Genomic DNA, 14,017 nt, shown 5'->3' with positions numbered 1-14,017 from the left:
GTCCTGTCTGCGTTGTTAGCGAACGTAAAAACAGGAGACACTTTTTTGGGACTGTTTTATTTATGCTGGATATGCAGTAGATCCCTGGTACCTGCAGAGGTTCAGAACCACATCTGTCTCTGAAGAGCTAAAATTTGTGGATACCTGAAGCCTCCTCAAAAAATGCTTGTAACTACCTAAAGCAGTACAAACAGCAAATATACCTTAATATGGATTTATATTTACAGTGGAAACAGTCTTAGCGCTCCCAGATAAGTTAACATCTATAGTCTTCATTACCTCCATTTTTAGATTCAGGCAATCAGCACCAAAGAAAATGGATGGTGCTCTTAGATTGGCTTGAAACACCAGCCAATGGCGTGTCAAGTAGCATTTTCTCTTGAATATTTCTGAAAATATCCACAAGTAGTCACAGTTTTCATGAATAATGAAAAAAAACCAATATGTGAGTCCACAGTTGGTGGATATTGTGAGTTTTGGTTATACTTTTTGTTGTCCATCACATAAGGACCCTTTGGAACGATTTGCCCATTGGCATGTTACCCATCTGGACTAAAACTAACCACACATCCTGTCACTGAAAACAAGTTCTTTGACAGATTACATAATGCCTCAATTAACATAAAAAAACTACAGACAAGTGTAGAAATGTGTCAATTGCCACATTATGCCCATTCATCACCGTGTCGTTTGAGTCTTCTTATTAGGTGCCTCCGAACGATGCTGTACGTACCAATGAATGAAAACTGTGAAGTTATTTCTGTTTGGAGCAGCTACTTAAGTCTGAAGTCTCTGGATAATGTCACGTTAGAGCCCAAAGGACTCCATTCTTCTACTGGCATAGAGGGAATAGGAAAAAGAGGGGGGGGAAAAGGATAGGTAAACAGAGCCATTAGAGACAAATCTATTTCTGAAGAAAACAAAATCACATCATCAAACAAGAGAGAAAGAAAAATATGACCCTGCAGCCCTTCCGGCCTAGGCATTGCAATGATAGCGGACTATGGCATTTGTCTTTATCAGTCTGCCTTGAGGGAGGGAGAGGCTGGTGGGAAGGTGTGAGAGAGAAGAACAGAGAATGAGAGAGAGTGTGAAAACAAAAAGCTCTGCACCTTCTTTACTCATCACAAAGTCGCAGACACATCCGTTACATTTTCGACTTGGAGTGACACGAACGGTATGGGTACAACTATTGCTCTTTCATACATGTTTTGTGGCTTCGCTGCTTGTGGGGCTTTCAGATGGTCATTCTTTAAATATGGCATAGTGAAGCACTCACTGGACAGAGAGCCACAGCCTCATCAGTCATGGCTCGCCTCGGGAGTCTTGCACAGTTTCATCAAAATGACAGGATTGACTTTCCAGATTTTCTCTTTTCTCTCTGACATTTGGTTGTTTATCCTGCTTCGCAAGACCAGCACCACGAAACACTTCATTGGATCATGTATGCACCTTAAAAGAGCTCTCTCAGCTAACACAGGCCAGAAAGACTCTTATTTACATTATATATATATATATATATATATATATATATATATAATCCTATTTACGAAGTATTTTCCTCGGTAAATAGGCCACAGATAGGTTGCACTAGGTCTAAAGTAAGTCCAGAATTGTTTTTAAAAAGCCCATAAATATTTTTTAAAATCTTTATCAGACTAAGAAATATTTTAGTCTGACATAGTCTTAGACAATTTTGCCTCCTTTTGGTGCCCAAATTGCTAAAAGTTGTTTGTTTTACTTTTTTAATTTACATGGACTTAAGTGTGAACGCGACCTTTGTGCTTACTTTTTCTTTTAGAGTTAATTTCTATCATTTTCTCTTTTTACGTTGAAGTACATCTGCCACTGGATACATTGGGAACATTGTGTCCCATTTTTTTTTAATTGAAGAAAGATCAGACACTCCAAATTAATCTTTTCTCCTCCTCTCTTCTCTGTTGTCTTAAAAAGCTTTCATCAAATGATCAGTGCTTCTTTGTCACATTTTTGTGGTATCAAACAAGAATAACAGAACTTTTAATGGAATATTAATGACTACAATTTTTTTTATATATACCCCTTTATCACCAGCAAACAAGCAACAATAAACTGGATACAAATGATAAACAATGAAATACATTTTCACAGTGACTATCCTGTTCTTATGGTGTAACAATATGACTATGTTCTCCCACTATAAAGCTAACAGTTGCAGTTTTGCAAGTATTTATGAAACCCACCACAGTGGCACAAGTTGAAAATTTGATCCAATGTTGGCATTTGAGGGAAAGTTAAAAGGAATTAATACGGTGAATTTCATAGCCTTCCACTCAATAGGTTCCGAGAAAAGTCAGGGGCAATCCACCGACTCCCCAAAGTCATTAGGATTCATTGCAGGGAATCAGAAATGTCAGGGCAGTCCATCTAATAGTTTCTGAAAAGAAGACCAAAGGGCTGAACAAATGATATTGCCATCCCCCAAAAGGTATTTGCATCTTTCCTTGTATTTCGTATCCTGTGCATTTACATCATAACGAAATGCACTGTGGAGATTTTTTATTATTATCATTATTATTATTTTTGTGCATGTTGCAATGCAGTCTGCCCCAAATCAGAGCTGATTCCAAGGTCTGGCAAATGCCTCATCATTATGTCTCTCCAATGTCATTCATTTTTTAGATTTTTTTCCCCCCTTCTACCTGGAGCAGAGTAACTCAGAGAGACTGTATGCATCACATCCCGACCCACAGCTATTTAGTGGCTCTGCTGTTTTCTGCCTTTCTTCTCCCTCTGTTCGGTTTGAATACCCCTGGGAAATTTGGCTGTGTCTGAAATCTTTTTAGTCTTGCTGACCGGGTTTTATTTCCCCTCACCAGTTCGCAGTTTGCCAGGGCGCTCCAACTAACTTGGACAGCTAATTGTCTGCAGAAGGGATGTTAGCATAACTCCGTATTGCTGAGTGTTATCTTAATGTTGTATGGTTGAAAACACACGTGTGTGAAGATGTTTTTCTTTTTTCTTTTTTTTGGGTAATTTGAGGTGCCTCCTTGAAATAATCTACTACGCATAAAAGAGCTAGACAACATTTTAGTCAACCTATTTGGAGGGGTGGGGAAAGAGAATGCAATTACAAGCACCTTTTGCTTTTCCACAAAATGCCCAGGTTGTGCTTTCCACAACTGCCATGGGGATATTAAGAAACGGGAGGATATTAAAGCAGCAACATCAGAACTTACATCTGACATCTGAGCAATGTGTAGCAGAAGGCAGGGGGTATGATAGTGCCAGCATCATCTGAAAGCTCTGCCAGTGCTTTCTGAGTGAAAGGACAACACAGCCTTGTGCGACTGGTGAGCTACCTGCCATCTGGACACAGTTGCATGACTCAGAAGTCTTAATTAGAAACTCTTTCCCTGTTCGCATTAAACAAAGGTACCCGCGCCTTTGTAGTTTTTGTCGTTTCTTGCTTCTCAGGCGTTCTCTAAAGCGAATGCGACATGGATATGGAAGCATTCGCCAAAAGCCACGATTCATATCCTAAAGTTGTGCCCTGCAAGTTTCTCGCAGGATGGATTATTTATACATTTCTCACAATTTCCGCTTTGAAAAAGTGCCAAGTAGCAGACTAATAGTGATGGATGTTGTGATAGTTGCACTCTTATTTTAGCTCTGCAAGACTGAATAGAAAGGTTGTAATCTCTCTGCCTGTTTCCCCCCCTCTGCCCTCTTCGCTTCAGGTCAGAACATTGCTTTCCCTCCGGTGGCTCTGTGGGTTACTGTGGGCCTGGCCGTGTGTCTGCTGGGCCTGCTCATCGCTCTGGCTGCTGTCTGCCGAAGGAAGATCAAGGAAAGCTGTGAGGAGGCCAGGAGAGAAGGTAGGAGGGAAAAAAAGCAGGTGCAGGTTTAAGCCCTCTGTATTTTTTTTCTATTTACTGTTGATGATACAGTTGAGATTTGGTATTGAAGTCATTATCTGGGGGGCTGCATTGCTTATCACGAGCCAGAAAAGGGGAATCAAGTCGCAGACTTAGGCTACGTTCACACAGCAGGAAAATGCAACACAAATCAAATGTTTTTCATAGCAGGCTAAACCATTCCCACCATTTCATCGCTCCCCCCTAAAAAAAAAATCAGAATTGTGGTTCTAAGTCGGGAATGTATCTGATAGTTTTCAAAACGTCTACAGTTTGAAAACTGAAGCCGGAGATACTTTTATGACGTTGACCTGAGACGTGTTTCAATCTTGTATAAGCGGCTAGTTGCGGTAAACTTAGACGTAAGCAATGTAGACGTAGGAAAGAAGTCTGCGTCGGTGAAGCGCATCGCACATCATTCGAAAAACTCCTGGTCTAAAACTACGGATCCAAACAGACTTCTCATCAGAAGCTGCAGTCAGTTTTCCACAAAACACCATTGCCTTTAGTTGTGCTTTCTCTTTATTAGCTTCCTTCGTCTCGTCGTGATCTTGTGACGACACTGTTGGTTGTCTTGCTGAGTAATTTTAAAATCTATCCATAGATGGCGCCATCCATTAATACTTCACCTGCTGTGTGAACCTTGGATTAAAGTCGTACTCAAGTTGGAACAGTTGCAATAAGTCAAATTTCAACTTAAATTATTAGAGTTGATTATTAGATTAATGTTGAAAATGTTTCATAAAAAAAATCTATTCCATTTAATTGAGTGAAAGTGTCCCAGTATGTGAGCTGTAGACAGCAACCCAGCCAGGACACAGAAATCCCCTTTCAACTCTTCTAGAGCCATTGATTAAGTTGAACATTCTGGGGCGGAAACGATTAATCGGTTTAATTGTGATGACTCTATTACTGAAATAATTGTCAACTAATTTAGGAATCAATTACTTGTTAACTAAAGTATACAGACTCAAAAAAGTCAATTTGCTGAGATAACAATATATTCAAAATAGTACAAAAATATATACGGTTTGCATTTAAAAACATTTGTCTGTAAATACATTCTGCCTAAAAGTCCTCAAGTCACATAGTTTAAAAAATTTGAACCAGGTGAAGATAAAACTAAGTCGCTGCAAATGCATATTTTGCTACACATGATCAATCGTTCACTAAAGTGATGCTATTTTATTGCATTAAGCTTTCTTTGGGACTTTCTTTTTTTAATAAAAAAAAAGTGTATTGTTTATTTACATCTTTTAAAGTATTTCTAATATTGTAAAAAATTGGCTTAAATAATAAAATCAGCAGAAAGTGATTTTTAATCCAATTAACAGATGAATCCATAGATTAATCAATAACTAAAAAAAAGGATCATGTGTTGCATCCACACAACATTCGTTCAAGTCCTCCAGTAATGTGTCAACAGTGCTTACATGGGTTGTGGCGTCGGGTGAGGGGAGGCACAAGAGGAGCACAAAAGACGGAGCTGTGAGCAGTGATGAGATGTTAGCCGCTCAAGGAACTTTGAGAATCCAGGGGGAGTTTTGCTTAATGCATCTAGCAGGATTTCGAATGGCGGGACACGTATCTGTGACAGGGAGGAACATCATTACCCGGGTCCAGTAATTAGCATCGCAGAATAGCCGAGTGTCCCCGCAAGTGCAGAAGGAAAAAAGTTTTGAAATGAGATAGATACCGCAAAGCCACCAGCTCTGCTGTAATGAGTTCTGCTCAGAGTGGAGGAGACATTTAAATAAAGGTCAGCCAGAGTCTGCACCAGGGCCCAGAGGTTTAAAAATAAATATGGAAGTGACACAGACTCAGAGGAAAGAGTAAATAGCTGCACGGAACATATGAAATCAAATGAAATGGAAAGAGAGAAATATAATGCGGTTCCTCCCACTGGCGAGGGCCTCCGAGGGTTGTGGGGCCCCCCTTCTCTTCAGCCGGCTGGATGAGGTGCTGATTCCCTCGCCTGCAGCCTGGACACTGAAGGCGGGATTCATTATGTGGTCATCCACTGTCTGCCTTATTGAAATGTTAAATCTTTTAGTTTTTTTTTTTTGTCCCCTGCCGGCAGCGCTTCTGGAGTCTTAAGGGTTTTTCCAGTCACAGACCTGAGCGCTGTCTTTACAATCGCGCCGACTATTATAATCCTGTCGGGAGGGATCGCTTATTAATATGGAAGGGAAGAATGGGCCTCAAAAACACACATCTAGCGCTGCGGCGGGACGCAGCAAAACACAAACTAATTGTGGTTGTCTCATCTTTTAATGGTGTTCTCTGGCCTAACCAGATTGAAGTTGACTCTCTCTTCACTGTGACTGGATGGGGAGGGCTGGAAAGGTCAGTAAACGTAGAGAAGTGGGTAAGTCATTTTTCTTCCCTGTCATAATCAATGCGGCGCACCAGAATGGGGATCATAACAGAGCAGAGCAGCTTGTGGTATTGTAGTTTTTTTCCCCGAGTCAGTGTCGGTGTGCGTCTGAGCGCCAGCATGGCTCTGTTCTCTTAGATATTCTATTACCTCCTTGGACATCTTTATATAATGACTGTGTAAAGGAGGCTGCGCATGCCTCCGCTGGCCCTCACCGAAGTCAGTCATCCATCACTCTTAAGCCCTTTTTACATTCAGACAAGCATGTGATTTAATCAAACCTTCTCTTGGGATTATGCAGAATCGACATGGGACAGATTTTCCCCCCCGTGTGAGAAAAACAGCTCATATCGGAGGCTGTGTTCCCCCCCCCCCCGCTCCCTGCACCCCGCTGTAGGCTTTTAACAATGGGGCACACATGTTTCACAGAGGTTAACCTTTTGGTAAATAAGCTTTGCTTCGGGCCAAATGCTATCATTGATCAGCTGTGTGTGCATGCGACTCAAATGGAATAACTAATATTGGTCGTTTGTGTCGTTTCCGACCAAAACACTGGCTAAAAAAAAGCTTTTTAGGAAAGCAACACATGATTATGTCTTTGTTTACGAAGAGCTGGTTTTGAAAAGTATATAATTATTCAGTCATGCTGCTCAATTGCAGGACTCATAAGGCTTTGTGTCCTAATGTGCATACATATACGTTTATGTGTCTGTGGTGCAGGAAATAATTAACGAACCTCAAATCGGTACACAAGGCCTTATGACAGCATTCAGACTCATTGAACTTTTTCATCGTTTGAACTTTTTCCATTTTCTTTCCACTTTCGTTATTGTGTTACACTTATTTACAAATGACAATCTGAAATTCATATCTAGGCCTGTCGCTGTAAGCAATAAATTAATAATCGCGTGATAAATTAACACTAGCTCAATAATTTCCATTTGCATGACTTATTGTTTGTTCTTTTCTGTCTCTTTCTACTAAAAACTGATAAAAGTCTTCAGTCTGGTGTTTTGGTGTAAACCAGCCCTTTTCATATATTCATAAATTCATTGTATTTGTTGTTTCTCTGTTGTTTTGTTTGTTTATTTTGGCCATTTAAAATAACTTCCAGTCCCAGTGTAAAATGTTCATTAGAATTTAAGGTTTAATGAAATTTGAGAATATATTCTTGCACTATTATACCATTACCATTATATTACTTGGAAATGATGTCAAAACAACAATATTATCGTTTATCGCAATGACTTCTGGGACAATTTATCGTCTAATACAGTTTGTTATCGTCTGTACTTTATAAAACCATATGTTACTGCAATTACAGCTCAGAGTCATTGTGGGTATCTCTCTTCCAGCTTTCCCATGTGTATAAAGAGACATTTCTGCCTAATTTCCTCTGCAACGTAGTTCAAACTCAGTGAGATTTGAAGGAGAGCATCTGTGAACAACGATTTTCAAGTCTTGTCCCAAACGATCAGTTTGATTCAGGTCTGGATTTTGAAGAGGCCGTTCGATTACATGGATATGCTTAAACTACAGGTCAGCAACCTTCACCTTTAAGAGTCATTTCTGCCTTGTCCTACCAAATACATTATGTTCAGGACCACAAATTCACAGCACGAGTTGGTCTACTTACCATAGAAAAATATATTGTCCTATGACTTAATCAAGAAAGAGCATTTTCATTTCTATTTTTAGACATTAGAATTTATTTTTTCTAATATCTAAAATTGTGACTTAAAACAATGTTAAATGACCTCTAGTTTAGACCCCTGATGTCGTGTGTTTCTGTCTGTGTGTTTAGAAATGCATTATTCTACTGGATCTTGAATCTCAAACCTTTTCAACATCTAACAAGCTTTATTTCACGATTACATTGTATTTAGTCCATTCCATATTCCTCATCAACTCTGAGCTGCTCCCGTGTCTCTAATGAAGAAGAGGAGCCCCATAGCATGATGAGACCACCACCATGTTTAACTGTTGCGACGACGTGCACAGGGTGAGGCGCGGTGTCTTTCCTGCCATATTTAATGTCTTCAAGGGTTGAACTTGAAGTTTGTGAAGAATTCTAGAAGGCGCCGATTTAGAAAGCAACATTTATTAACTCGTGCCGCCTAACATCAATATTTAATCAAATAAAAATCACACGCAGAACGAAGGACGACACAAAACATTAACATTCTTCTGGCTTCGGCTAGAAGAATGCAGCCTTCCTCTAACTCTCCGTTTGTTTATGCATTTCGTCCATCTTCCCCACTCAAGCAGTAGCTGCCCTCTTTCTCACCGCCACATGTTGTAAATGCAGTCAGCTGGGGTTTGAAGCTGTTTCACTCTGTGTACGACGGAGGCAGCTCTCAGTCACTTCTCTCTGGCTGCCCTCATATTCACCCTGACCTTAAGGTGCCTTTAAATGAGCGTCACTCTCCTGTCAAAGCGTCTTCCCCTGAGGTGCTTCTGCCACTGCCACACTGCTAAGATGGTTGGCGGAGCGGAAAAGGCTTCATGCATCTGCGGTAATTTTACGCTGCAATACCGAGTTTGTGAAGCAGTGTGTGCACATGGCGGTTTTGCATTTATTTCTTCTCCACAAAATACTTTTGCTTCCTTTTTGCATTAAAGTTGCAAACATAATATCGGCGTCATTGTTAGTGAGAACTGCACAGCTGCACGTTAGAATCCATAGACCTGCAATATTAACGTTGAGAGGTAACGATTTCATACGGAGCACACAGTGGAAGGCGCTTTAAATATATACATGCGCAGGCTGTTCGAACCTCGAAATGCAACACTTTGTGCTGCCGATTTTATAACAAGATTTCTTTTATTAATTTCCCAAGGGGACACCGGTATCGGCAGTCGGAGTTCAAGGAATTGCGCTAAAATGCGTCAGTGTTAAAACACATAAATTTAGTTGCTCTGGCAGTTAGTTTTGCTCTGTAAAGAGTTTATTCTGAAGCTACAGAGGATGCAGATCCATGTCTTGAACACATGCAGGTGGATATTTTTAGCCCGTATCCACATGCATGTCCTGTGACAGCCATCACTACTTGGGTTACCCCCCTTACTGTGTTGACAGTGGGTTTTCTGAAAGCCTGCAGCTAAAGTCTAATGTGATTAGAGTCTTTGTGAAAGTGCTGGATAGGAGGTTAAAGGCTGGACGTGACTCAGCGTGTGTGTGTGTGTGTGCGCGTGTGTGTGTGTGTGATGTGATGAGGAAGCATTGTGTGGCGGCATCATCGTCATATAGCTCTTTTTATCACAGCTTGTCCTTCGAGCTGTGAAGGATCCGCTCGGTGTTGACTTGCAATGAAATGACGCCATGGTGCACCCGGCTTTGTGCTGTGGCTCCTGCTGATAATGGAACCTCTGTCTCCCCACAGCCGAGGAGGCCAAGGAGCTGGAAGAAGAGGAATCGAAGACAGGTCAGTCCATGCCTATCTGGTCAAGTCTTGTTTTCTCACGCAGCGTTGCAACTGAAGGGCACCTGATAAATGTTCTACGACTTTCGTCCACTTATTCTTACATTTACGCAACCCAGACTTTGCGTGGTGTAAGATGGGGCAAAGAGAAACAAACAAAAACATTTAAGATTCATATTTATTGTTGGCCACTTTGCTTGACTTTTTTCCATCATAAGAACCAATGAAACACTTGTCTTCTGTTTCTGGTCCACACTGAGTTCCTTTAAATCAAGACTAAAACTCACCTTTTTTAACCATAATTAATGGAACAATGACCAACATATATGATTTATATTGATGTTTTTGATCAGATTGGTGACTGTATGATGTTTTTGTCACTTCTTGTTTGTGTTTTTATGATGTAAAGCACTTTGAACTGCCTTGTTGTTTAAATGTATTTTACAAACACACTTGATTGATTGATTATCCAGATTATATGGTTGATTTGGTAAAAAAAAAAAAAAATGATTCAGTGGATAAAAATACAACAAGGTAAGTGATTCAATCTACTGTTTCCAGCCCTGTCATATGGAAAGGCTGAGCTGATCTCTGCTTGGAAAAGCAAATTAATAGACGCAGAAAAACATCCCATGTTATATGTGAAATCATGTGAGTAGAGAAGGAAAAAAAAACTGACTGTTGACTCTTTCAATTTGTAAATGTGAATTCTGTTTAACATTTCCAAGAAACTAGTTAATGAACAACAAAGAGTCAGAGAGAATAAAACGCTGCCTTTTCTGTATAGTTAATGGTAATAACTTAAACTCTAATAGACGTTAGATCCAGTTCACAAATCAGTTTCTCTGATGGCAGTATTTTGTCATTCTGGCTGCAGCGTTAGAGACATGTTTTAGCTGTTTTTGTCTTTTTTATGACTGAACATACAATAATGGCTCCTGCATAGCTTCTGACTGCTGCTCTACTTTAATACTCAGCATATGGTTGGAGGAGAACCTTTATGGACAGTTCAATAATTTGTTGCTTGGTTAAATAAATTAACAGCTTTATGAAATAAATAATTAGAAATTAAATATTACTTTGGCAAAGTTAGGTAAAATAGTGACAATAACATTTCATCATCTAGTGTAAGATAAGAAAGCTAGTGCTAATTGTCCTGCTGAGGTCTTAAGTATTGTAGATACATGTTGGGTCTGGTGATGTGCGGAGGTCACCATGGAAACAGGGACACACAAAACTATTCAGACTCATGCTTGTTTAAGTACTTAGTTTGCAAAAAATCTGATAATCACAGCACAAATGCAACCAAATAAATTACAAATAGTTTATTTTATATTTGAAAATGCTACACAAACACTTAATTAACCCTCAGCTGACTACTAGTTCGATTAGGTAGATTTACCTTGCAAATAAAAAGACCTGTGACCATTTAAATACAATAAAATACTTACAAAACGATTCCAAAAAGATGTAGATTAAACACTAAAATGCCTAAACATTAAGCCTGGACCTGCATCTTTTGACAACTGTCATATAATGCAGTGAATAAATGAAGACAAGTAATTCCAGCACCAAAGAATAAATGAGAAAATGCAACACATATGAATATGTGTTGTTGGAAAATATATATATATATTTCAACAATGTGATTCAAGGAGACAGGCTGCAGAAAAAGGTAATCAGTTTTACCCACCATTGATTCTCAGTTCAAACAGAATCCATCTGTCTTTTTGGATGAATCTGTCGATGGAAAAGCCAAATCAGACAGGGTAAAGCCAAACCACTGACCAGAAAGCCCAACCAGGGGCTGAGGAGCTCAACCAGGGATTTATCTGCAAATTAGCCAGTGGCTAGAAGGCTTGCGTGTTTTAACACTGACTGTGTGCTACCCCTGACCACATAAACATGGCTGGAAGAATAACCCATAATCGTGTTGCCTTAAGATAGCTGCCTTTGTTCTAGAGGTTTTTTTATTTTTTGAAGCTAAGTGAATAAAAAACAACAAAAAAAACATTTCCACTTGCATACAACTTACTTGACCCAGAGTTTTCCTCCAGCAGTAGCATCTCCTGAGAAAAACAGAGGCTGAGAACCGAGTTCATCCTTTCCAAAAAAAAAAAACGACTAACAAAATCCCAAGTCCATAAACTTTTTAACAACACACATCTACTAAAAGGATAGCTGTCTTTAAAGTAAAATTAAAGTTCATGACATAAACTTCGTTCTCATGATATCGTTTGCACCTCTTAATGTCTGTCCCTCCAAAAATCGCCACTTCACCAGTTAGGACTGATTGGACCAACAACCCACTGACTGATAATGAAAGTATGATTGACTGACCAAACCATTATCACGTTATGTAGTTTGGAAGTTATTTTAGATCAAGACTGAATATTTTCAGCTTGAATTGGGCAGAAAACCCAATTCAAGCTCATTTCATATCGTTATTAGAGTCACATTGTTACTTTCTTTGAGTTTTTTGAAAGTCCTACTAATTTGCCACTGATCAATATCAACACAAATATTTCCACAACACTTAAGATCTATTTGCCCAGTGTGGTTAATTGGGACAATTTCTACACAGGTTGTTCCACATTATTGGATTTTTCTTTAAATTCAATTATATGAAAAGGGTTAGCAGAGCTGTAGCTTTAAAGACACAGATTTTACAGAAATGCAGCAGCTTATTCAAATGAAAATAAAAAGGCAAATCAAGATTATCTTTTTGTTTTGTTGCTTTTTTCGTCTTCATCTGGTTGTGATTTTGTGTTAGCCTCCAAAAGTTTTGGCAGATGATTATTTGGTTTTATTTTGCTTGAGAAGAGCTTTAATATGTCCAATGTGACACATAAAATATTCAGGGAGACAACTTCCAGCCTGTAAAATATTTTCCCAGTTCTTTCATTAGAGCTGTGCAAAGCAACAGTCCAGTAAAATGTTTATATTTGGGATTAGTGGAGAATTTTGATGTCAACGTTGTCACAAAAAAACAAATCTTAACCAGCTGTCTGGTTTCACTGAAAGGAGAAACGTGTACCGTATTTCACTAAAGGCAACGCAATAATCCCGTCTTCTTTCACCTTGTTTGACTCTTCATCCCAGAATCTGACTCCCTTTTTCTTTTTTCTCCCTTGTGGCGTTTTGCCTCTGCCAGCAGTTTACCTTGTAGCCAAAGGAAGAAGAGCATCTAATTTAAACTCTCATCATGAAAACAGAATCCTCCTTTCAAATCTCTGATTTGCTGAGTATTTACATTTGGCCTCTTAGGAGCGCTGCTGAACCGAGACAGAAAACTGCTTTGTGTGCTTCTTTTTGCATGATTAGGGTGATTGTGATATTTTGCTTGGCAGAAATATGACCTTATGAGTCCTGAATTAATTTTTCCATTAGCACTCAGGGCGAGCCTCTTCTGCATTACCAGCTTCGGTGACCAACCCTCGTGGTCTTGGAACAGTCCTCCCTCAAGTATTAATGTCATTAGAGTTATTCATTTGACTTTCTTTTTATTTTTTATTTTTTTTAATTCTGATTGAATTATTTAGCCTTTCGGTGAACGCCAAAGTTAATACCATGTGATTTTAATAAGCCGAGAGGTGAAGGAGAGTCTGTGAGTGAAGGGGGACAATGGCTTTTATTCTCCGCTCCCTCTCTCATGAATGTTTCAGAGGGGAAGTCTGTGCAGCCAGGAGCAGGGTCAGCCATCCCACAACTAGTAAGACTTAATATAGTTCAGCCGTAGCTAAAGGCGCCCGCACGCCGCTGACGCGATGCAACGCCACGTCGTCGCCACGCTTGCCCCCCCCCCCCCCAAAACCCGTGCTCCTTCTCGTCGCCCCGCACGCACCTGCTGGAACCAGGTGGACACTGTGGGCGGCGAGCTTGTGAAGTCAAGCTAATGGCTCTGTCTTCTGAGATCACTCTCTAAGCGATTCAGACAGGCAGCTTTGTTTCGCCATCTGGCTTCAATTGCGCTGACAAAGCCAGAGGTTCCTGTGCGAGACAAAGGAGCTAAAATGAGCCTCACTTTAATAAACCCTGGATGATGGGGAGCCACGTTTGTGTGTTATCTTAATGAGCTGTCCAAAGGAGAGTGCGCTTTCCCCTTTCAAAGCCGGCCTGATTGGAACAATAACCAGTGATAACTAGGGACCTGTGCTCATCCGTTTGCCGCGGGATGAGATCCCTTTGTTGCATTTACAGCAGAGGCAAATAATGTTTACCAAACACTGTAGCTCACATTCCCGTCTATATTTCCAGGCACAGCACTTTGCAATCCCACAACCGCACAGTCGGTTGTAGGAAGGGCAATCTTCTTAAGACGT

The 14,017-nt window shown here is 40.0% G+C and overlaps 1 protein-coding gene across 2 annotated transcripts in view; it reads left to right on the top strand.

The window, feature by feature from the left end:
• cd276 (CD276 molecule) overlaps positions 1-14,017 on the top strand; it is a 90,739-nt gene that overhangs the window by 60,083 nt on the left and 16,639 nt on the right. For both annotated transcript variants that reach the window (XR_533281.1, XM_008404749.1), the window contains exons 5-6: positions 3,720-3,857; positions 9,657-9,698. Coding sequence is in view for 1 of the 2 variants with exons in the window: in XM_008404749.1 (XP_008402971.1) it covers positions 3,720-3,857; positions 9,657-9,698 (180 nt within the window). In the remaining variant the exon portion in view is untranslated. The remainder of the gene's footprint in view (positions 1-3,719; positions 3,858-9,656; positions 9,699-14,017) is intronic.

The sequence above is a fragment of the Poecilia reticulata genome, linkage group LG3 (genome assembly GCF_000633615.1).
Source record: "Poecilia reticulata strain Guanapo linkage group LG3, Guppy_female_1.0+MT, whole genome shotgun sequence".
NCBI lineage: Eukaryota > Metazoa > Chordata > Actinopteri > Cyprinodontiformes > Poeciliidae > Poecilia > Poecilia reticulata.
This window is presented reverse-complemented; position numbering and strand designations above follow the sequence as displayed.